At 48.2% G+C, this 23,752-nt stretch overlaps 1 protein-coding gene across 1 annotated transcript; it reads right to left on the reverse strand.

The window, feature by feature from the left end:
* Nucleotides 1–2,929: 2,929 nt before the first annotated feature.
* Nucleotides 2,930–22,624, reverse strand: LOC106570612 (peptidyl-prolyl cis-trans isomerase FKBP9-like). Its single transcript, XM_045694961.2, has 10 exons — nt 22,081–22,624; nt 18,498–18,643; nt 13,874–14,063; nt 8,469–8,614; nt 5,889–6,078; nt 5,360–5,505; nt 4,445–4,634; nt 4,135–4,280; nt 3,836–3,999; nt 2,930–3,423 (listed from the first exon to the last, which is right to left on the reverse strand). Exons 1-10 carry the CDS (start codon nt 22,287–22,289, stop codon nt 3,247–3,249), a joined length of 1,704 nt encoding a protein of 567 aa, XP_045550917.2. The 5' UTR covers nt 22,290–22,624; the 3' UTR covers nt 2,930–3,246.
* Nucleotides 22,625–23,752: the final 1,128 nt, after the last annotated feature.

Raw genomic sequence — 23,752 nt, forward strand, 5'->3', positions numbered from 1 at the left:
TTATAGCTCGTCGTGTGGGGTCTGTCTTATAGCTCGTCGTGTGGGGTCTGTCTTATAGCTCGTCGTGTGGGGTCTGTCTTATAGCTCGTCGTGTGGGGTCTGTCTGTCTTATAGCTCGTCGTGTGGGGTCTGTCTTATAGCTCGTCGTGTGGGGTCTGTCTTATAGCTCGTCGTGTGGGGTCTGTCTTATAGCTCGTCGTGTGGGGTCTGTCTTATAGCTCGTCGTGTGGGGTCTGTCTTATAGCTCGTCGTGTGGGGTCTGTCTTATAGCTCGTCGTGTGGGGTCTGTCTTATAGCTCGTCGTGTGGGGTCTGTCTTATAGCTCGTCGTGTGGGGTCTGTCTTATAGCTCGTCGTGTGGGGTCTGTCTTATAGCTCGTCGTGTGGGGTCTGTCTGTCTTATAGCTCGTCGTGTGGGGTCTGTCTTATAGCTCGTCGTGTGGGGTCTGTCTTATAGCTCGTCGTGTGGGGTCTGTCTTATAGCTCGTCGTGTGGGGTCTGTCTTATAGCTCGTCGTGTGGGGTCTGTCTTATAGCTCGTCGTGTGGGGTCTGTCTTATAGCTCGTCGTGTGGGGTCTGTCTTATAGCTCGTCGTGTGGGGTCTGTCTTATAGCTCGTCGTGTGGGGTCTGTCTTATAGCTCGTCGTGTGGGGTCTGTCTTATAGCTCGTCGTGTGGGGTCTGTCTTATAGCTCGTCGTGTGGGGTCTGTCTTATAGCTCGTCGTGTGGGGTCTGTCTTATAGCTCGTCGTGTGGGGTCTGTCTTATAGCTCGTCGTGTGGGGTCTGTCTTATAGCTCGTCGTGTGGGCGCGCCGTCGGTGGGGTCTGTCTTATAGCTCGTCGTGTGGGGTCTGTCTTATAGCTCGTCGTGTGGGGTCTGTCTTATAGCTCGTCGTGTGGGGTCTGTCTTATAGCTCGTCGTGTGGGGTCTGTCTGTCTTATAGCTCGTCGTGTGGGGTCTGTCTGTCTTATAGCTCGTCGTGTGGGGTCTGTCTTATAGCTCGTCGTGTGGGGTCTGTCTGTCTTATAGCTCGTCGTGTGGGGTCTGTCTGTCTTATAGCTCGTCGTGTGGGGTCTGTCTTATAGCTCGTCGTGTGGGGTCTGTCTTATAGCTCGTCGTGTGGGGTCTGTCTTATAGCTCGTCGTGTGGGGTCTGTCTTATAGCTCGTCGTGTGGGGTCTGTCTTATAGCTCGTCGTGTGGGGTCTGTCTTATAGCTCGTCGTGTGGGGTCTGTCTTATAGCTCGTCGTGTGGGGTCTGTCTTATAGCTCGTCGTGTGGGGTCTGTCTGTCTTATAGCTCGTCGTGTGGGGTCTGTCTTATAGCTCGTCGTGTGGGGTCTGTCTTATAGCTCGTCGTGTGGGGTCTGTCTTATAGCTCGTCGTGTGGGGTCTGTCTTATAGCTCGTCGTGTGGGGTCTGTCTTATAGCTCGTCGTGTGGGGTCTGTCTTATAGCTCGTCGTGTGGGGTCTGTCTTATAGCTCGTCGTGTGGGGTCTGTCTTATAGCTCGTCGTGTGGGGTCTGTCTTATAGCTCGTCGTGTGGGGTCTGTCTTATAGCTCGTCGTGTGGGGTCTGTCTTATAGCTCGTCGTGTGGGGTCTGTCTTATAGCTCGTCGTGTGGGGTCTGTCTTATAGCTCGTCGTGTGGGGTCTGTCTTATAGCTCGTCGTGTGGGGTCTGTCTGTCTTATAGCTCGTCGTGTGGGGTCTGTCTTATAGCTCGTCGTGTGGGGTCTGTCTTATAGCTCGTCGTGTGGGGTCTGTCTTATAGCTCGTCGTGTGGGGTCTGTCTGTCTTATAGCTCGTCGTGTGGGGTCTGTCTTATAGCTCGTCGTGTGGGGTCTGTCTTATAGCTCGTCGTGTGGGGTCTGTCTTATAGCTCGTCGTGTGGGGTCTGTCTTATAGCTCGTCGTGTGGGGTCTGTCTTATAGCTCGTCGTGTGGGGTCTGTCTTATAGCTCGTCGTGTGGGGTCTGTCTTATAGCTCGTCGTGTGGGGTCTGTCCTTATAGCTCGTCGTGTGGGGTCTGTCTTATAGCTCGTCGTGTGGGGTCTGTCTTATAGCTCGTCGTGTGGGGTCTGTCTTATAGCTCGTCGTGTGGGGTCTGTCTTATAGCTCGTCGTGTGGGGTCTGTCTTATAGCTCGTCGTGTGGGGTCTGTCTTATAGCTCGTCGTGTGGGGTCTGTCTTATAGCTCGTCGTGTGGGGCTGTCTGTCTTATAGCTCGTCGTGTGGGGTCTGTCTTATAGCTCGTCGTGTGGGGTCTGTCTTATAGCTCGTCGTGTGGGGTCTGTCTGTCTTATAGCTCGTCGTGTGGGGTCTGTCTTATAGCTCGTCGTGTGGGGTCTGTCTGTCTTATAGCTCGTCGTGTGGGGTCTGTCTTATAGCTCGTCGTGTGGGGTCTGTCTTATAGCTCGTCGTGTGGGGTCTGTCTTATAGCTCGTCGTGTGGGGTCTGTCTTATAGCTCGTCGTGTGGGGTCTGTCTTATAGCTCGTCGTGTGGGGTCTGTCTTATAGCTCGTCGTGTGGGGTCTGTCTGTCTTATAGCTCGTCGTGTGGGGTCTGTCTTATAGCTCGTCGTGTGGGGTCTGTCTTATAGCTCGTCGTGTGGGGTCTGTCTTATAGCTCGTCGTGTGGGGTCTGTCTTATAGCTCGTCGTGTGGGGTCTGTCTTATAGCTCGTCGTGTGGGGTCTGTCTTATAGCTCGTCGTGTGGGGCTGTCTGTCTTATAGCTCGTCGTGTGGGGTCTGTCTTATAGCTCGTCGTGTGGGGTCTGTCTTATAGCTCGTCGTGTGGGGTCTGTCTTATAGCTCGTCGTGTGGGGTCTGTCTTATAGCTCGTCGTGTGGGGTCTGTCTTATAGCTCGTCGTGTGGGGTCTGTCTTATAGCTCGTCGTGTGGGGTCTGTCTTATAGCTCGTCGTGTGGGGTCTGTCTTATAGCTCGTCGTGTGGGGTCTGTCTTATAGCTCGTCGTGTGGGGTCTGTCTTATAGCTCGTCGTGTGGGGTCTGTCTTATAGCTCGTCGTGTGGGGTCTGTCTTATAGCTCGTCGTGTGGGGTCTGTCTGTCTTATAGCTCGTCGTGTGGGGTCTGTCTTATAGCTCATCGTGTGGGGTCTGTCTTATAGCTCGTCGTGTGGGGTCTGTCTTATAGCTCGTCGTGTGGGGTCTGTCTTATAGCTCGTCGTGTGGGGTCTGTCTTATAGCTCGTCGTGTGGGGTCTGTCTTATAGCTCGTCGTGTGGGGTCTGTCTTATAGCTCGTCGTGTGGGGTCTCGTCGGCTTTCAGTTTGAACTCCTCCTCAGTTATCTTTCCGTCTCCATTACGGTCCTGGTTGGAGAACATGTTCTCGATGATGCGATCTGCGTCAAACCCAGGGGCCAGGCGACCTTTACCCTCGTTCACCTGACGCAGGATATAGTCTGAGAACTGGAGAGAGGGATAGGGGGGAGGGAGAGGGGTGGGGAGGGAGAGAGGGGGGAGGGAGAGGGGTGGGGAGGGAGAGAGGGGGGAGGGAGAGGGGTGGGGAGGGAGAGAGGGGGGAGGGAGAGTGAGAATTGTGAATTGGTTAGCCAGTTGCCTCAGTTAATCATAACTCCATGGTCTCCTCTCCTTCTGAACTGATTTAAATGAACTGGTGAAATAAAAAACACAAGGCTTCCCGTTCCACTGCTTTCACTTGTCTTGTGTTTACAGATCAGTGCAAAGGAAGGAGAGGAGGCCATTTGGGACTACTGAGATGCAGCCATACTCTGTCCAGCTGAGATACAGGAGGATTCACGCTGTCATGTGTATGTCTGTTAGCGTGTAGTTGAGGGCGGGGTTTAGCCGTGATGAGTACCTCTGAGGCCAACACCCGTAGGTCCTTGTCTGCGTCCATCTCAGTGAAGAGGTCAGCTGATACGTCCTCGTTCCAGATGAACATGTACCCGTCAGGAAGTCCCGCCTCCATCTCCATCATCTCGATGTCGAAGACCAGGACAGCACTGGCTGGCACCTCACCATCTATAACATACCAATACACATTGGGTTAATAACCGCTACTGGACTAGTGTGTGTGTGTGTGTGCGCGCGCGTGTGTGTGTGTGTGTATGCGCGTGTGTGCGTGCGTGCGTGTGTGTGTGTGTGTGTGTAACCCACCCACTCCCTTCTCTCCGTAGCCCAGGTGCGGCGGTATGACCAGGTGTCTTCTCTCTCCAACACACATCTCCTTCAGCCCCTCCTCCATCCCTGGAACCACCTGGTTGGCTCCCAGCACAATGTTATACGTCTTCCCATAGTTATACCTGGAGACAGAGAGAAGAAGAGTGTGTGTGTTTATGTATGTGTGGTGTGTGTGTGAGTGAGAGTGCATGTGTAGGTGTATGTGCGTGCGTGGGTGCGTGTATGTGTGTGAGTGCACGTGTGTGTGTGTGTGTGTGTGTGTGTGTGTCTTCATCTTTCTACTCACGTGGAGTCGATGAAGGACCCATCCATGAGCGAAGCGTTGTAGTGGTATTTAACAAAGTCTCCTTTCTTAGCCAGCGTCTCACACACCTCTGGTTTATAGGTGGTAGTGATCACCACTGGGTCTGATGGGTTGTGGAAGTCTATGATATGGATATCAAACACCAAGACAGCAGAACCTGGGATCTTAGTACCTGGTGGGAGAGAGGGGAAGGGAGGGGAGGGGAGAGAGAGGAGGGGAGGAGTGGAGAGGAGAGAGAGGAGGGCAGGAGTGGAGAGGAGAGAGAGGAGGGGTGAGGGCAGGGGAGGGGAGGAGACAAGAGAAACGAGAGAGGATGGGAGAGAGGAGAGGAGACGAGAGAGGGGAAGGGAGGGGAGGGGAGAGAGAGGAGGGGAGGAGTGGAGAGGAGAGAGAGGAGGGCAGGAGTGGAGAGGAGAGAGAGGAGGGGAGGGGTGAGGGCAGGGGAGGAGACAAGAGAGACAAGAAAGGAGGGGAGAGAGGAGAGGAGACGAGAGAGAGGAGGGGAGGGAGGGGAGGAGAGAAGAGAGAGGAGGGGAGGAGTGGAGAGGAGAGAGAGGAGGGGTGAGGGGAGGAAACAGGAGGGGAGAGAGGAGAGGCGATGAGAGAGAGGAGGGGAGGGAGGGAGGGGAGAAGAGAGAGTAGAAGAGGAAAGGAGAGAGGAGGAGTGGAGAGGAGAGAGATGGAAAGGAGGAGAGGACAGGAGAGGAGTGGAGTGGAAAGGAGAGGAGAGAGAGGAGGAGAAGGGAGAGGTGAGGGGGGAGGAGAGTAGAGGAGAGGGGAGATTGGCAGAGGTCAGTAAAGAAGAGGAAAGAGACAATGAAATCGACGTTCCATAAACAACGGTACCCTGAAAACCTAAACACTCACGCTCACGCACAAACACTGTTTTCTACAAACCTGTACCCTCCTCTCCGTATCCGAGGTGAGGTGGGATGATGATGCGTCTTCTCTCTCCAATGCAGACTCCGATCAGGCCCTCGTCCATCCCACCAATCAAAGAGCCCTTACCCACGTACGTGTCATAGGTACGGTTACGGGAGTAACTGTGGTGTTCAATAACAGAGGACAATAATCGCATGTAGAGATCAAGACACGTCCCAAACAGTTACCAACATATTAAAACATTTGCCCACCCAGAAGCTCTAAATTCAAAATGTCCTTAATATCTACATTCTAAATTCTACACCTTATTCAGTCTGAACTTAAGAGTGCCATTTTTCTTGTACTGTTTGGATTCATTCAGTAAAATCTTATGAGAAACTCGTTTCAGTCTACTTTAGTTTGTAAGGTTATACTTTGAGTAAGGCCACCTTGAGGACAAAATAATAATTACATATACAGTGTAAACACAACGCAGCAGGACCACAAGGAAATAGAGGAGCAGTATCTACATAATATTTATGAAGTCACACACACTATTCCTCACCTGGAGTCAAAGAAGGTCCCGTCCATTAGTGATCCGTTATAGTGGTATCTGATAAAGTCCCCAGATACACTCTTCCTGAGGCAGGGTTGAGGTATGTCCTGGTTGATGATACTGATGCCGTCTTTAGGGTTATGAAGGTCCAAGAGGACGACATCAAACACCAGGGAGGCCTGGCCTGGGATATCACTACCTAGAGAGGGAAAGAGGGGTGGGGATGGAGGGATGGGAGGGAGAGGAGGAGAAAGAAAGAGAGAATGAGAGAGAGAGGGCGAGAGAGAGAGAGAGAGAGAGCGAGAAAGAGAGAGAGGGCGATGAGAGAGAGAGAGAAGGCGATGAGAGACAGAGAGCGAGAAGGCGATGAGAGAGAGAGAGAGAGGGCGATGAGAGAGAGCGAGAGAGAGAGAGAGAGACAGCGGGCGATGAGAGAGAGAGAGAGAGCGAGAGGACGATGAGAGAGAGAGAGCGAGAAGGCGATGAGAGAGAGAGAGAGAGAGAGAGAGAGAGAGAGAGAGAGAGGGTGATGAGAGAGAGAGCGAGAAGGCGATGAGAGACAGAGCGAGAAGGCGATGAGAGAGAGAGAGAGAGAGAGAGAGAGAGGGCGATGAGAGAGAGCGAGAGAGACAGAGAGAGAGACAGAGAGAGAGCGATGAGAGAGAGAGAGAGAGAGAGAGAGAGAGAGAGAGGGCGATGAGAGAGAGAGAGGTCAAGGTTTCAAAGACCTCTCTGATGAGGACAGGCTACCCGTCCTGCTGGGGGAGGACGCAGAGAGCTGTGGGTTGGCAGCGCACTACATTGCTGCCTGCTATAAGATGAGGGACAGTGTCTGACAGACCAATCAACCTGCACATGTCCTCTACTGTATGATTATTGTTATTGTTCAATGTGTGGTTATTTTGACCCTTGGTTACTGTTGTTACTGTTGTCCTGTTGACAATTTTGATTCTCATTATTTTCATATTGTAAATATCCAAAATAAGCTTTGGCAATATGTACATTGTTACGTCATGCCAATAAAGCAAATTGAATTGAAAAATTGAGAGAGCGAGAGAGAGAGAGCGAGAGACAGAGAGCGAGAGAGAGAGAGAGAAAGAGCGAGAGACAGAGACAGAACCAGAGACAGAGACAGAGACAGAGACAGAGACAGAGACAGGGACAGAGCCAGAGCCAGAGACAGAGCCAGGGACAGAGACAGAGACAGAGACAGAGACAGAGACAGGGACAGAGACAGAGACAGAGACAGAGACAGAGACAGGGACAGAGACAGAGACAGAGACAGAGACAGAGACAGAGACAGAGACAGAGACAGGGACAGAGACAGAGACAGAGACAGAGACAGAGACAGAGACAGAGACAGGGACAGAGACAGAGCCAGAGACAGAGCCAGGGACAGAGACAGGGACAGAGACAGAGACAGAGCCAGAGACAGAGGACAGAGACAGAGACAGGGACAGAACCAGAGACAGGGACAGAGACCAGAGGACAGAGACCAGGGACGGAGACAGGGACAGGGACAGAGACAGGGACAGAGCCAGAGACAGGGACAGAGACAGAGCCAGAGCCAGAGACAGAGACCAGAGACAGAGACAGAACCAGAGCCAGAGACAGAGACCAGAGACAGAGACAGGGACAGAGACAGAACCAGAGCCAGAGACAGAGACCAGAGACAGAGACAGGGACAGAGACAGAGCCAGAGCCAGGGACAGAGACCAGAGACAGAGACAGGGACAGAGACAGGGACAGAGACAGGGACAGAGCCAGAGACCAGAGCCAGGGACCAGAGACAGGGACAGAGACAGAGACAGGGCCAGAGACAGAGACAGGGACAGAGCCAGAGACAGGGACCAGAGCCAGGGACAGGGACAGAGACAGGGACAGAGACAGAGCCAGGGACAGGGACAGGGACAGAGACAGGGACAGAGACAGAGACAGGGACAGAGACAGAGACAGAGCCAGGGACAGGGACAGGGACAGAGACAGAGCCAGAGACAGAGACAGAGACAGAGACAGGACAGAGCCAGAGACAGAACCAGAGACAGAGACAGAGACAGAGACAGGGACAGAGACAGAGACAGAGACAGAGCCAGGGACAGGGACAGGGACAGAGACAGAGACAGGGACAGAGACAGAGACAGAGACAGAGACAGAGACAGAGCCAGAGACAGAGCCAGAGACAGGGACAGAGACAGAGACAGAGACAGAGCCAGGGACAGGGACAGAGACAGGGACAGAGACAGAGCCAGAGACAGAGACAGAGACAGGGACAGAGACAGAGACAGAGACAGAGCCAGGGACAGGGACAGAGACAGAGACAGAGCCAGGGACAGAGACAGAGACAGGGACAGAGACAGAGACAGAGCCAGAGACAGGGACAGAGACAGAGACAGGGACAGAGCCAGGGACAGGGACAGAGACAGGGACAGGGACAGAGACAGGGACAGAGACAGAGACAGGGACAGAGACAGAGACAGGGACAGAAAGAGCTTCACACTAATGATGCCATCTCTGGTCCAACAGTATTAGAGAGGCCTGTACTGGGATAACACTCAGAAAGAACTCTATTACCCAGCAGCACCCACTTACCATCTCCGTTTGATCCATATCCTAGCGAAGGGGGCATGGTGATGATGCGTCTCTCCCCAACACACATGCCCAGAAGGCCCTGGTCCATGCCAGCGATCAGCCAGCCAATCCCCACGTAGGTGTCATAGGTACGCAAACGGGTGTGGCTACAGGGGGAGTGTGAATGAGCAAATACTTCATAGAAGACTACAAGCACAGCACACATGTATTATTGGAAAGACTACAAATGTCACCCTCCTCTCCTCTATCATTACCCTGTCTCCTCTACCATCACCTTGTCTCCTCTATCACCACCCTGTCTCCTCTATCAGCGCCCTGTCTCCTCTATCATCACCCTGTCTCCTCTATCATCACCCTGTCTCCTCTATCATCACCCTGTCTCCTCTATCATCACCCTGTCTCCTCTATCATCACCCTGTCTCCTCTATCATCACCCTCCTCTCCTCTATCATCACCCTCCTCTCCTCCATCATCACCCTGTCTCCTCTATCATCACCCTGTCTCCTCCATCATCACCCTGTCTCCTCCATCATCACCCTGTCTCCTCTATCATTACCCTGTCTCCTCCATCATCACCCTGTCTCCTCTATCATCACCCTGTCTCCTCCATCATCACCCTGTCTCCTCCATCATCACCCGGTCTCCTCTATCATTACCCTGTCTCCTCTACCATCACCTTGTCTCCTCTATCACCACCCTGTCTCCTCTATCAGCGCCCTGTCTCCTCTATCATCACCCTGTCTCCTCTATCATCACCCTGTCTCCTCTATCACCACCCTGTCTCCTCTATCAGCGCCCTGTCTCCTCTATCATCACCCTGTCTCCTCTATCATTACCCTGTCTCCTCCATCATCACCCTGTCTCCTCCATCATCACCCTGTCTCCTCTATCATTACCCTCCTCTCCTCTATCATCACCCTGTCTCCTCCATCCCCACCCTGTCTCCTCTATCATCACCCTGTCTCCTCTATCATCACCCTGTCTCCTCTATCATCACCCTCCTCTCCTCCATCATCACCCTGTCTCCTTCATCATCACCCTGTCTCCTCTATCATCACCCTCCTCTCCTCCATCATCACCCTGTCTCCTCCATCATCACCCTGCCCCCTCTATCATCACCCTGTCTCCTCTATCATCACCCTGTCTCCTCTATCATCACCCTCCTCTCCTCTATCATCACCCTCCTCTCCTCCATCATCACCCTGTCTCCTCTATCATCACCCTGTCTCCTCCATCATCACCCTGTCTCCTCCATCATCACCCTGTCTCCTCTATCATTACCCTGTCTCCTCCATCATCACCCTGTCTCCTCTATCATCACCCTGTCTCCTCTATCATCACCCTGTCTCCTCCATCATCACCCTGTCTCCTCTATCATCACCCTGTCTCCTCCATCATCACCCTGTGTAGTGTGTGTTAGTAGTGTGTAGTGTGTGTTAGTAGTGTGTATAGTAGTGTGTAGTTAGTAGTGTGTAGTGTGTGTTAGTAGTGTGTAGTGTGTGATTAGTAGTGTGTAGTGTGTGTTAGTAGTGTGTAGTGTGTATTAGTAGTGTGTATTAGTAGTGTGTAGTGTGTAGTGTGTATTAGTAGTGTGTAGTGTGTTTAGTAGTGTGTAGTGTAGTGTGTTGTAGTGTGTAGTGTGTGTTAGTAGTGTGTAGTGTGTAGTGTGTGTTAGTAGTGTGTAGTGTGTGTTAGTAGTGTGTAGTGTGTGTTAGTAGTGTGTAGTGTGTGTTAGTAGTGTGTAGTGTGTGTTAGTAGTGTGTAGTGTGTATTAGTAGTGTGTAGTGTGTGTTAGTAGTGTGTTAGTGTGTAGTAGTAGGTGTATAGTAGTGTGTATTAGTAGTGTGTATTGTAGTGTGTGTTAGTAGTGTGTAGTGTGTGTTAGTAGTGTGTAGTGTGTGTTAGTAGTGTGTAGTGTGTGTTAGTAGTGTGTAGTGTAGTGTGTATTAGTAGTGTGTGTTAGTAGTGTGATGTAGTGTGTGTATAGTAGTGTGTATTAGTAGTGTGTATTAGTAGTGTGTATTAGTAGTGTGTGTTAGTAGTGTGTAGTGTGTGTTAGTAGTGTGTAGTGTGTAGTGTGTATTAGTAGTGTGTAGTGTAGTAGTGTAGTAGTGTAGTAGTGTGTATTAGTAGTGTGTAGTGTGTATTAGTAGTGTGTAGTGTAGTAGTGTGTAGTGTGTAGTGTGTGTTAGTAGTGTGTAGTGTGTGTTAGTAGTGTGTAGTGTGTGTTAGTAGTGTGTAGTGTGTATTAGTAGTGTGTAGTGTGTGTTAGTAGTGTGTAGTAGTGTGTAGTGTGTGTTAGTAGTGTGTAGTGTGTGTTAGTAGTGTGTAGTGTGTGTTAGTAGTGTGTAGTGTGTGTTAGTAGTGTAGTAGTGTGTATTAGTAGTGTGTAGTGTGTGTTAGTAGTGTGTAGTGTGTATTAGTAGTGTGTATTAGTAGTGTGTAGTGTGTGTTAGTAGTGTGTAGTGTGTAGTTAGTAGTGTGTAGTGTGTATTAGTAGTGTGTAGTGTGTAGTGTGTGTTAGTAGTGTGTAGTGTGTATTAGTAGTGTGTATTAGTAGTGTGTAGTGTGTAGTGTGTGTTAGTAGTGTGTATTAGTAGTGTGTGTTAGTAGTGTGTATTAGTAGTGTGTATTAGTAGTGTGTATTAGTAGTGTGTATTAGTAGTGTGTAGTGTGTATTAGTAGTGTGTAGTGTGTATTAGTAGTGTGTATTAGTAGTGTGTATTAGTAGTGTGTGTTAGTAGTGTGTATTAGTAGTGTGTAGTTAGTAGTGTTAGTAGTGTAGTAGTGTGTGTTAGTAGTGTGTAGTGTGTGTTAGTAGTGTGTAGTGTGTATTAGTAGTGTGTAGTGTGTATTAGTAGTGTGTATTAGTAGTGTGTATTAGTAGTGTGTGTTAGTAGTGTGTATTAGTAGTGTGTGTTAGTAGTGTGTAGTGTGTATTAGTAGTGTGTATTAGTAGTGTGTATTAGTAGTGTGTGTTAGTAGTGTGTAGTGTGTGTTAGTAGTGTGTATTAGTAGTGTGTATTAGTAGTGTGTAGTGTGTATTAGTAGTGTGTATTAGTAGTGTGTATTAGTAGTGTGTATTAGTAGTGTGTGTTAGTAGTGTGTATTAGTAGTGTGTATTAGTAGTGTGTATTAGTAGTGTGTAGTGTGTATTAGTAGTGTGTAGTGTGTATTAGTAGTGTGTATTAGTAGTGTGTAATAGTAGTGTGTGTTAGTAGTGTGTAGTGTGTGTTAGTAGTGTGTAGTGTGTATTAGTAGTGTGTAGTGTGTGTTAGTAGTGTATAGTGTGTATTAGTAGTGTGTAGTGTGTGTTAGTAGTGTGTAGTGTGTATTAGTAGTGTGTATTAGTAGTGTGTAGTGTGTGTTAGTAGTGTGTAGTGTGTGTTAGTAGTGTGTAGTGTGTATTAGTAGTGTATAGTGTGTATTAGTAGTGTGTAGTGTGTGTTAGTAGTGTGTAGTGTGTATTAGTAGTGTGTATTAGTAGTGTGTAGTGTGTGTTAGTAGTGTGTAGTGTGTGTTAGTAGTGTGTAGTGTGTATTAGTAGTGTGTAGTGTGTATTAGTAGTGTGTTTTAGTAGTGTGTTAGTGTGTGTTAGTAGTGTGTAGTGTGTATTAGTAGTGTGTATTAGTAGTGTGTAGTGTGTGTTAGTAGTGTGTATTAGTAGTGTGTAGTGTGTGTTAGTAGTGTGTAGTGTGTGTTAGTAGTGTGTAGTGTGTATTAGTAGTGTGTATTAGTAGTGTGTATTAGTATTGTGTAGTGTGTATTAGTAGTGTGTATTAGTAGTGTGTAGTGTGTAGTGTGTATTAGTAGTGTGTAGTGTGTATTAGTAGTGTGTATTAGTAGTGTGTATTAGTAGTGTGTAGTGTGTGTTAGTAGTGTGTAGTGTGTAGTGTGTGTTAGTAGTGTGTAGTGTGTGTTAGTAGTGTGTAGTGTGTATTAGTAGTGTGTAGTGTGTGTTAGTAGTGTATAGTGTGTATTAGTAGTGTGTAGTGTGTGTTAGTAGTGTGTAGTGTGTATTAGTAGTGTGTATTAGTAGTGTGTAGTGTGTGTTAGTAGTGTGTAGTGTGTGTTAGTAGTGTGTAGTGTGTATTAGTAGTGTGTAGTGTGTATTAGTAGTGTGTAGTGTGTATTAGTAGTGTGTATTAGTAGTGTGTATTAGTAGTGTGTATTAGTAGTGTGTATTAGTAGTGTGTGTTAGTAGTGTGTATTAGTAGTGTGTAGTAGTGTGTATTAGTAGTGTGTAGTGTGTTAGTAGTGTGTAGTGTGTGATTAGTAGTGTGTAGTGTAGTAGTGTGTAGTAGTGTGTAGTGTAGTAGTGTAGTAGTGTAGTAGTGTGTGTTAGTAGTGTGTAGTGTGTGTTAGTAGTGTGTATTAGTAGTGTGTAGTGTAGTAGTGTGTATTAGTAGTGTGTGTTAGTAGTGTGTAGTGTGTGTTAGTAGTGTGTAGTGTGTGTTAGTAGTGTGTAGTGTGTGTTAGTAGTGTGTAGTTAGTAGTGTGTATTAGTAGTGTGTGTTAGTAGTGTGTATTAGTAGTGTGTAGTGTGTGTTAGTAGTGTGTAGTGTGTGTTAGTAGTGTGTGATTAGTAGTGTGTAGTGTGTTAGTAGTGTGTAGTGTGTGTTAGTAGTGTGTGTTAGTAGTGTGTAGTGTGTGTTAGTAGTGTGTAGTGTGTGATTAGTAGTGTGTAGTGTGTGTTAGTAGTGTGTAGTGTGTGTTAGTAGTGTGTAGTGTGTGTTAGTAGTGTGTAGTGTGTATTAGTAGTGTGTAGTGTGTGTTAGTAGTGTGTATTAGTAGTGTGTAGTGTGTATTAGTAGTGTGTATTAGTAGTGTGTATTAGTAGTGTGTAGTGTGTTAGTAGTGTGTAGTGTGTGTTAGTAGTGTGTAGTGTGTGTTAGTAGTGTGTAGTGTGTATTAGTAGTGTGTAGTGTGTGTTAGTAGTGTGTAGTGTGTGTTAGTAGTGTGTAGTGTGTGTTAGTAGTGTGTAGTGTGTGATTAGTAGTGTGTATTAGTAGTGTGTTTAGTAGTGTGTAGTAGTGTGTATTAGTAGTGTGTAGTGTGTAGTAGTGTGTATTAGTAGTGTGTAGTGTGTTTAGTAGTGTGTAGTGTGTGTTAGTAGTGTGTGTTAGTAGTGTGTAGTGTGTGTTAGTAGTGTGTAGTGTGTTTAGTAGTGTGTATTAGTAGTGTGTATTAGTAGTGTGTAGTGTGTGTTAGTAGTGTGTAGTGTGTGATTAGTAGTGTGTAGTGTGTATTAGTAGTGTGTATTAGTAGTGTGTGTTAGTAGTGTGTATTAGTAGTGTGTATTAGTAGTGTGTATTAGTAGTGTGTAGTGTGTATTAGTAGTGTGTATTGGGTAGTGTGTATTAGTAGTGTGTATTAGTAGTGTGTGTTAGTAGTGTGTGTCTCACCTGGAGTCGAACAGTGTTCCGTCCAGCAGTGTTCCGTTGTAATGGTATCGTACGTAGTCCGACACCTCTACCTTCCTAGAGCAGTTCTCAGGGCTGTGGTACGTCTCACTCTGAACCCCGTCGTCAGGATTCCACACATCCAACAACAAAACGTCAAAAACAAGGATTGCGTCTGAAGGGATGACATCACCTGGATTCAGGAAGAATGACAGAGTTACACCTGTTCTCTCTCTCATCCCCCCTCTCTCTCTCACCCCCCCCCCTCTCTCTCATCCCCCCTCTCTCTCTCATCCCCCCTCTCTCTCTCACCCCCCCTCTCTCTCATCCCCTCTCTCTCTCTCATCCCCCCTCTCTCTCTCATCCCCCCTCTCTCTCTCATCCCCTCTCTCTCTCATCCCCCCTCTCTCTCTCACCCCCCCTCTCTCTCATCCCCTCTCTCTCTCTCATCCCCCCTCTCTCTCTCATCCCCTCTCTCATCCCCTCTCTCTCTCATCCCCCCTCTCTCTCTCATCCCCCCTCTCTCTCTCATCCCCTCTCTCTCTCTCATCCCCCCTCTCTCTCTCATCCTCTCTCTCTCTCATCCCCTCTCTCTCTCATCCCCTCTCTCTCTCATCCTGTCTCTCTTATGCCCTCCTCTCTTCTCCCGTCTCTCTCTCTCATCCCCCCTCTCTCTCATCCCCTCTCTCTCTCTCTCATCCCCTCTCTCTCTACTTCCTCTCTCCCTTTCTCTCTTTGTTTCTCTCAACTCGTCAGATGAACATGGAATTATTTCTTTGAAGGTACTTAATCACAGTTTATAAACAGGCCAAATACATTGTTTTGGGGAGGGAGGGAAGATGAGAGGAGGGGAAGGGGAAGAGAGGAGGAGGGGTAGAGAAGTTGAGGGTAGTTGTGATTAAATTCATACTTGTGAGTTGACAGTTGTTCTCTCTGCTGGCAAAGACCCTCCAACTCGTCTCTCCCTCCCTGTCTCTCCCTCTCTGTCTCTCCTTCCCTGTCTCTCCCTCTCTGTCTCTCCCTCCCCGTCTCTCCCTCCCTGTCTCTCCCTCTCTGTCTCTCCTTCCCTGTCTCTCCCTCTCTGTCTCTCCCTCCCCGTCTCTCCCTCCCTGTCTCTCCTTCCCTGTCTCTCCCTCCCTGTCTCTCCCTCCCTGTCTCTCCCTCTCTGTCTCTCCCTCCCTGTCTCTCCCTCCCTGTCTCTCCCTCTCTGTCTCTCCCTCTCTGTCTCTCCCTACCCGGCTCTCCCTCCCTGTCTCTCCCTCTCTGTCTCTCCCTCCCCGTCTCTCCCTCCCCGGCTCTCCCTCCCTGTCTCTCCCTCTCTGTCTCTCCCTCCCCGTCTCTCCCTCTCTGTCTCTCCCTCCCCGGCTCTCCCTCCCCGTCTCTCCCTCCCCGTCTCTCCCTCTCCGTCTCTCCCTCCCCGGCTCTCCCTCCCCGTCTCTCCCTCCCCGTCTCTCCCTCTCCGTCTCTCCCTCCCCGGCTCTCCCTCCCCGTCTCTCCCTCCCCGGCTCTCCCTCTCTGGCTCTCCCTCTCTGTCTCTCCCTCCCCGGCTCTCCCTCTCCGTCTCTCCCTCCCCGGCTCTCCCTCTCTGGCTCTCCCTCTGTCTCTCCCTCCCCGGCTCTCCCTCTCCGTCTCTCCCTCCCCCGGCTCTCCCTCTCTGTCTCTCCCTCCCCGGCTCTCCCTCTCCGTCTCTCCCTCCCTGGCTCTCCCTCTCCGTCTCTCCCTCCCCGGCATGGGAACCATATTGCCAAAGCAAGTGAAATAGATAATAAAAAAAAAAGTGAAATGAACAATAAAAATGAACAGTAAGTATTACACTCTGTCACGTCCTGACCAGCAGAGGGAGTATTGTATTAGTATTTTGGTCAGGACGTGGCAGAAGGGTTTGTGTTGTATGGTTTTTCTAGTATGTCTGTTTCTTTGTTGGTCTGTGTGGCTCCCGATCAGGAACAGCTGGTTATCGTTGTTCCTGATTGTGAGTCATATATTAGGAGTGTGTTTTTCACCTGGGGTTTGTGGGTAGTTGTTTTTGCATTGCGTTGTATATAGCCTGCAAAACTGTTCCTGTCGGTCATTGTTTCTTGTTTTTTCGTGGTGTTAACATTTAAATAAAATATGATGAGCATGCAACCCGCTGCGTATTGGTCCACTTTTTCCGACAGTGATTTCTCCTTATCTTCAGACGAAGAGGAGCGTGACACACTCAAAGAAATAGAGATATTTAAAATGCCATATTATGGCTATTATGCCTCTCTCTCTCTCTCTCTCTCTCACCTTCTCCCTCTCTCTCTCTCTCTCTCTCACCCTCTCTCTCTCTCACCCTCTCTCTCTCTTCCACACACAAATCTATAGAGGAAACACCTACATTTACCTGTCCATACATGCCCCCTCCCCAATCTGGCATTCTCTCTCTTTACCAGTCTCTACATGTCAAGTCAGGCAACACATTCCTGCTCTAATCTCTCCTCATGCAAAACCAACCAATCCGCTTGATGACCTCTTTATAGGCACAACAACATGCTAATCACACACACACACACACACACACACACACACACACACACACACACACACACACACACACACACACACACACACACACACACACACACACACACACACACGCTAATATGGACAAACACACTCCTGCCACTGTGAAGTCTCCCCTGTGAATGAGGGTAGCGCCTACAACAAGACTCCTCCTCTCTGTGTTAGTTGTTAAAGGGTTGGTCTGAGCTTCTTGCAACACTAATCTGTCAGCCAGCTGATTGATCTGGTATTCAGGGACAACAGCAAGCTCAGCCTGCCCTGTGCAAAGTGATAAACAGCTTGGCTCCAGGCAGCGCTCACTTCCTGGTCTGTGACGTCAGAGTGGGCCGAGACAGCCCACTTCCTGGTCTGTGATGTCAGAGTGGGCCGACACCGCCCACTTCCTGTCCTCCTTCCTCTTTGTGTTTATGAATACCGTAAACAGACATGCTGTACACAGGCCTACACACAAAAACACATCCTCGTGCGACCCATTGACCCAACCGCCAACTGTATCCGGAGCAAAGAGCTACAGCTTCTACCTGTGTTCGTCATCACACAGACCAGACAGACCACTGTTTATAACCATGTTATAGGTCTACCGTAAGCTATGTTATAACCATGTTATAGGCCTACCGGAAGCTATGTTTATAACCATATTATAGGCCTACCGTAAGCTATGTTATAACCATGTTATAGGCCTACCGTAAGCTATATTATAACCATGTTATAGGCCTACCGTAAGCTATGTTATAACCATGTTATAGGCCTACCGTAAGCTGTTATAACCATGTTATAGGTCTACCGTACGCTATGTTATAACCATGTTATAGGCCTACCGTAAGCTATGTTATAACCATGTTATAGGCCTACCGTAAGCTATGTTATAACCATGTTATAGGCCTACCATAAGCTATGTTTATAACCATGTTATAGGCCTACCGTAAGCTATGTTTATAACCATGTTATAGGCCTACCGTAAGCTATGTTATAACCATGTTATAGGCCTACCGTAAGCTATGTTATAACCATGTTATAGGCCTACCGTAAGCTATGTTATAACCATGTTATAGGTCTACCGTACGCTATGTTATAACCATGTTATAGGCCTACCGTAAGCTATGCTATAACCATGTTATAGGCCTACCGTAAGCTATGCTATAACCATGTTATAGGCCTACCGTAAGCTATGTTTATAACCATGTTATAGGCCTACCGTAAGCTATGTTTATAACCATGTTATAGGCCTACCGTAAGCTATGTTTATAACCATGTTATAGGTCTACCGTAAGCTATGTTATAACCATGTTATAGACCTACCGTAAGCTATGTTATAACCATGTTATAGGCCTACCGTAAGCTATGTTATAACCATGTTATAGGCCTACCGTAAGCTATGTTATAACCATGTTATAGGCCTACCGTAAGCTATGTTATAACCATGTTATAGGTCTACCGTAAGCTATGTTATAACCATGTTATAGGCCTACCGTAAGCTATGTTATAACCATGTTATAGGACTACCGTAAGCTATGTTATAACCATGTTAAAAGCTATTATTTCACCATGTTGGAAGCTAAACACACAGATTACAGGTGTGGCAGGTAGCCTAGTGGTTAGAGTGTAGGGATGGCAGGTAGCCTGGTGGTTAGAGTGTAGGGACGGCAGGTAGCCTGGTGGTTAGAGTGTAGGGATGGCAGGTAGGATAGTGGTTAGAGTGTAGGGACGGCAGGTAGCCTAGTGGTTAGAGTGTAGGGACGGCAGGTAGCCTAGTGGTTAGAGCGTTGGACTAGTAACCAAAAGGTTGCTGGATCCAATCCCTGAGCGGACAAGGTAAAAATCTGTCGTTCTGCCCCTGAACAAGGCAGTTAACCCACTGTTCCTAGGCCGTCATTGAAAATAATAATTTGTTCTTAACTGACTTGCCTAGTTAAATAAAGGTTAAATAAAGGTTAAATAAATGGTAATAAATAAGTAAAAGTACATGCAGTTGTTGATTGATTAGAGAGAGGAGCTGAGATCAAACCTCACGTATAAAGTAGAATAAGTTCCATTGAGTATTGTAAACTATGTTGTAACTAACGTCATACTATGAGCTTACCGTATCCTTCCTTCCCATAGGCCAGCTGTGGGGGGATGGTGACCAGGCGCCTCTCGTTCACACACATCCCTACCAGAGCTCTGTCCATCCCTTCAATCAGCTGCTTCTTACCCACAAACACATTGTAGGTGCTACCGCGGTCATAGCTGCAACACACACACACACACACAAACGTTATGGGAGCTGCCAACATCTCAACCAAAAAAGACAGAAAGAGAAGAAACAAGGAAAACACTAATTTACCCAGTCAGTCAGTCAGTCAGTCAGTCAGTCAGTCAGTCAGCCAGCCAGCCAGTCAGCCAGTCAGTCAGTCAGTCAGTCAGTCAGCCAGCCAGCCAGTCAGTCAGTCAGTCAGTCAGTCAGTCAGTCAGCCAGCCAGTCAGTCAGTCAGTCAGTCAGTCACCCAGCCAGTCAGTCAGTCAGTCAGTCAGTCAGTCAGTCAGTCAGTCAGTCAGCCAGCCAGTCAGTCAGCCAGTCAGTCAGTCAGTCAGTCAGTCAGTCAGTCATATGTAGCTCTCTGTCCAGTCAGCCGTCATTGCTTGGCTGTGGTGAGACTGTGAATAACATGCTGGGTCACCAGGTCTACTACACCGGCCAACCACATCTCAGTTCTTACCGCGCACATTGATGCTTAAGCCTACTGGTCTGGTCTACTTTAGCCCAAGAGTTTACTGACTGACTGACTGACCTATTAATGAGATGTTTAACCTGATCAGTTTGCTGACCTTGCATGACCTACACTCACACACCTGGAGGTTATACCTGTGTGTTCATGACCTACACTCACACACCTGGAGGTTATACCTGTGTGTTCATGGCCTACACTCACACACCTGGAGGTTATACCTGTGTGTTCATGACCTACACTCACACACCTGGAGGTTATACCTGTGTGTTCATGACCTACACTCACACACATGGAGGTTATACCTGTGTGTTCATGACCTACACTCACACACTTGGAGGTTATACCTGTGTGTTCATGGCCTACACTCACACACCTGGAGGTTATACCTGTGTGTTCATGACCTACACTCACACACCTGAAGGTTATACCTGTGTGTTCATGACCTACACTCACACACCTGGAGGTTATACCTGTGTGTTCATGGCCTACACTCACACACCTGGAGGTTATACCTGTGTGTTCATGGCCTACACGCACACACCTGGAGGTTATACCTGTGTGTTCATGACCTACACTCACACACCTGGAGGTTATACCTGTGTGTTCATGACCTACACTCACACACCTGGAGGTTATACCTGTGTGTTCATGACCTACACTCACACACTTGGAGGTTATACCTGTGTGTTCATGACCTAGACTCACACACCTGGAGGTTATACCTGTGTGTTCATGACCTACACTCACACACCTGGAGGTTATACCTGTGTGTTCATGGCCTACACTCACACACCTGGAGGTTTTACCTGTGTGTTCATGACCTACACTCACACACCTGGAGGTTATACCTGTGTGTTCATGACCTACACTCACACACTTGGAGGTTATACCTGTGTGTTCATGACCTACACTCACACACCTGGAGGTTATACCTGTGTGTTCATGACCTACACTCACACACCTGGAGGTTATACCTGTGTGTTCATGACCTACACTCACACACCTGGAGGTTATACCTGTGTGTTCATGACCTACACTCACACACCTGGAGGTTATACCTGTGTGTTCATGACCTACACTCACACACCTGGAGGTTATACCTGTGTGTTCATGACCTACACTCACACACCTGGAGGTTATACCTGTGTGTTCATGACCTACACTCACACACCTGGAGGTTATACCTGTGTGTTCATGACCTACACTCACACACCTGGAGGTTATACCTGTGTGTTCATGACCTACACTCACACACCTGGAGGTTATACCTGTGTGTTCATGACCTACACTCACACACCTGGAGGTTATACCTGTGTGTTCATGACCTACACTCACACACCTGGAGGTTATACCTGTGTGTTCATGACCTACACTCACACACATGGAGGTTATACCTGTGTGTTCATGACCTACACTCACACACCTGGAGGTTATACCTGTGTGTTCATGGCCTACACTCACACACCTGGAGGTTATACCTGTGTGTTCATGACCTACACTCACACACCTGGAGGTTATACCTGTGTGTTCATGACCTACACTAACACACCTGGAGGTTATACCTGTGTGTTCATGACCTACACTCACATACCTGGAGGTTATACCTGTGTGTTCATGACCTACACTCACACACATGGAGGTTATACCTGTGTGTTCATGACCTACACTCACACACCTGGAGGTTATACCTGTGTGTTCATGACCTACACTCACACACCTGGAGGTTATACATTGTGTGTTCATGACCTACACTCACACACCTGGAGGTTATACCTGTGTGTGCATGGCCTAGAGCGGGACAGAAAACACCCTTGCCCACATACAGTATTATCAGCCGGTGTATTTAGTAGCAGGAGAGAACTGTTTTCTCTGGAGTGATACGTTAAATCCAGTTATTCTTCAGTTCAGGCTTGGAGACTGAAGCAGAGTCTCTCTCTCTCTCTGAACATCTCTCTCTCTCTCTCTCTCTCTCCCTGTCTCTGAGTGAACATCCCTCTCTCTCTCTGAGTGAACATCTCTCTCTCTCTCTGACTGAACTGCTCTCTCTCTCTCTGACTGAACTGCTCTCTCTCTCTCTGACTGAACTGCTCTCTCTCTCTCTCTGACTGAACTGCTCTCTCTCTCTCTCTCTGACTGAACTGCTCTCTCTCTCTCTGACTGAACTGCTCTCTCTCTCTCTGACTGAACTGCTCTCTCTCTCTCTCTCTGACTGAACTGCTCTCTCTCTCTCTCTCTCTGACTGAACTGCTCTCTCTCTCTCTGACTGAACTGCTCTCTCTCTCTCTCTGACTGAACTGCTCTCTCTCTCTCTCTCTGACTGAACTGCTCTCTCTCTCTCTGACTGAACTGCTCTCTCTCTCTCTGACTGAACTGCTCTCTCTCTCTGACTGAACTGCTCTCTCTCTCTCTCTCTCTCTGACTGAACTGCTCTCTCTCTCTCTGACTGAACTGCTCTCTCTCTCTCTGACTGAACTGCTCTCTCTCTCTCTGACTGAACTGCTCTCTCTCTCTCTCTGACTGAACTGCTCTCTCTCTCTCTGACTGAACTGCTCTCTCTCTCTCTGACTGAACTGCTCTCTCTCTCTCTCTGACTGAACTGCTCTCTCTCTCGCTCTCTCTGACTGAACTGCTCTCTCTCTCTCTCTGACTGAACAGCTCTCTCGCTCTCGCTCTCTCTGACTGAACTGCTCTCTCTCTCTCCCAATTCAAAGGGCTTTAATGGCATGTGAAACATTGTTTACATTACCAAAGCAAGTGAAATTGATAATAAACAAAAGCGAAATAAACAATCCAAAATGAACAGTAAACATTACAATCTCTCTATCTCTCTCACTCAAGCTCTCGCTGCCTGCGTGGCTGTTTGGGCGACCCGGTAATAAAACACGCACATGAGTTTATAGACGTGCACGCTACTCACTGCAGAAAGGTAGAGGAAACGAAAAGGAAAAACGATACCTGGAGTCAAACTTCTTTCCATCGGGAAACATGCCGTTATAGTGGTAACGGACATAGTCTCCTACTTTCACAGCGCGCCCGCACTGCTCCGGCACGAACGTTTTCTCAATCACGATGTCATCTAACGGTACCGGAGGGGCGTCACAGGCGGCAAACGCCACCAGAACCGCAAGATATATCATCCCGTGCGCGCACTGGTTCATTTTCATAGCACTATCCTTTACCGGAAAAAAATGAAGGTGGATAACCGTGACTTTAACGGTTGCTCTTGCTCGCTTTTTCACTCTCGCAGGTTGTTTCGGTTCTTCTGATATTCTTCTTCCCGTTCTGTCTTCTTCCAGTTCTGTCTTCTTCCCGTTCTGTCTTCTTCCCGTTCTGTCTTCCCGTTCTGTCTTCTTCCCGTTCTGTCTTCTTCCAGTTCTGTCTTCTTCCCGTTCTGTCTTCTTCCCGTTCTGTCTTCTTCCAGTTCTGTCTTCTTCCAGTTCTGTCTTCTTCCCTTGATCCCAGTCCGTTCGGGTTTGAATAGAATGAGCGCAGGCGCAGTAGCACACAGCAGATGTGTTGACGTGGAAACGGCAAACGGAGGTCCTAGGAGTCACGGCTGGAGACCCACATAGACTGCATCACCACTGCAAGACCCCCACAAGACCACCAGACACAAATGTACTACAGTATAAGAGTTTACATTCACAAATGTAACCTATATAGTTTGACGGGGTGGTGGTGTGGTGGTGGGGTGGGGGTGTGGTGGTGGGCCAGTCTGTAAGTATTTTTCAGGGGATTTTTCTGCCCCCCCCCCCCCTTTAGCTCTCTGGAATGTCTCGACGTGGCAGGGGAGAGGGAAAGCCGCCGGCCACAGAGACAATTGTAATCAGTGGGTGATAAAATATGCAACTTTTCTAAAATATAAGCTATATTAAACATATAGCCGAACACATTAAAATAAATGAATTGCATTGTCCGTAGTGTGAGACGCCTAAGACAGCGCTACAGGGAGACAGGACGGACAGCTGATCGCCCTCTCAGTAGTAGACCACGTGTAACAACACCTACATAGGATCGGTACATCCGAACCACCGAGCCTCTTCCTAGAGCTGGCCGCCCGGACAAACTGAGCAATCTGGGGAGAAGGGCCTTGAGGGAGGTGACCAAGAAACCGATAGTCACTCTCACAGAGCTTTAATGTTCCTTTGCTTTGTCATTGTGGGGTGTTGTGTGTAGATTGATGAGGAAATAAACAATTTAATCCATTTTAGAATAAGGCTGTAACGTAACAAAATGTGGAAAAAGTCAAGGGGTCTGGATACTTTCCGAAGGCACTGTAGACCCTTTAGGGGTGCCATATATGAAGTGAGCATTATAATCCTTTTCTGTTCTATCCAGAACCTTTTATTCTAATTGTGTAGAGCTACAAGCTGTATATCGTAATACTGTACTGGTCTACAGGCTGTATATTGTACTACTGTACTGGTCTTCAGGCTGTGTATTGTACTACTGTACTGGTCTACAGGCTGTATATTGTACTACTGTACTAGTCTTCAGGCTGTGTATTGTACTACTGTACTGGTCTACAAGCTGTATATTGTACTACTGTACTGGTCTACAGGCTGTATATTGTACTACTGTACTGGTCTTCAGGCTGTGTATTGTACTACTGTACTGGTCTACAAGC

This window comes from Salmo salar, chromosome 14, assembly GCF_965601325.2.
Source record: "Salmo salar chromosome 14, fSalSal1, whole genome shotgun sequence".
Taxonomy (NCBI): Eukaryota; Metazoa; Chordata; class Actinopteri; order Salmoniformes; family Salmonidae; genus Salmo; species Salmo salar.

What these genes read in the sequence shown, in the direction of transcription:
- LOC106570612 (XM_045694961.2), bottom strand. Translation starts at nt 22,289, where the DNA reads ATGAAAATGAACCAGTGCGCGCACGGGATGATATATCTTGCGGTTCTG. An exon ending in CTACGGAGAGAAGGGAGTGG is followed by an intron (nt 4,000 to 4,134) that starts GTGGGTTACACA and finishes GGTATGTTATAG; the next exon opens with ATGGTGAGGTGCCAGCCAGT. An exon ending in TACGGGTGTTGGCCTCAGAG is followed by an intron (nt 3,424 to 3,835) that starts GTACTCATCACG and finishes CCCTCTCTCCAG; the next exon opens with TTCTCAGACTATATCCTGCG.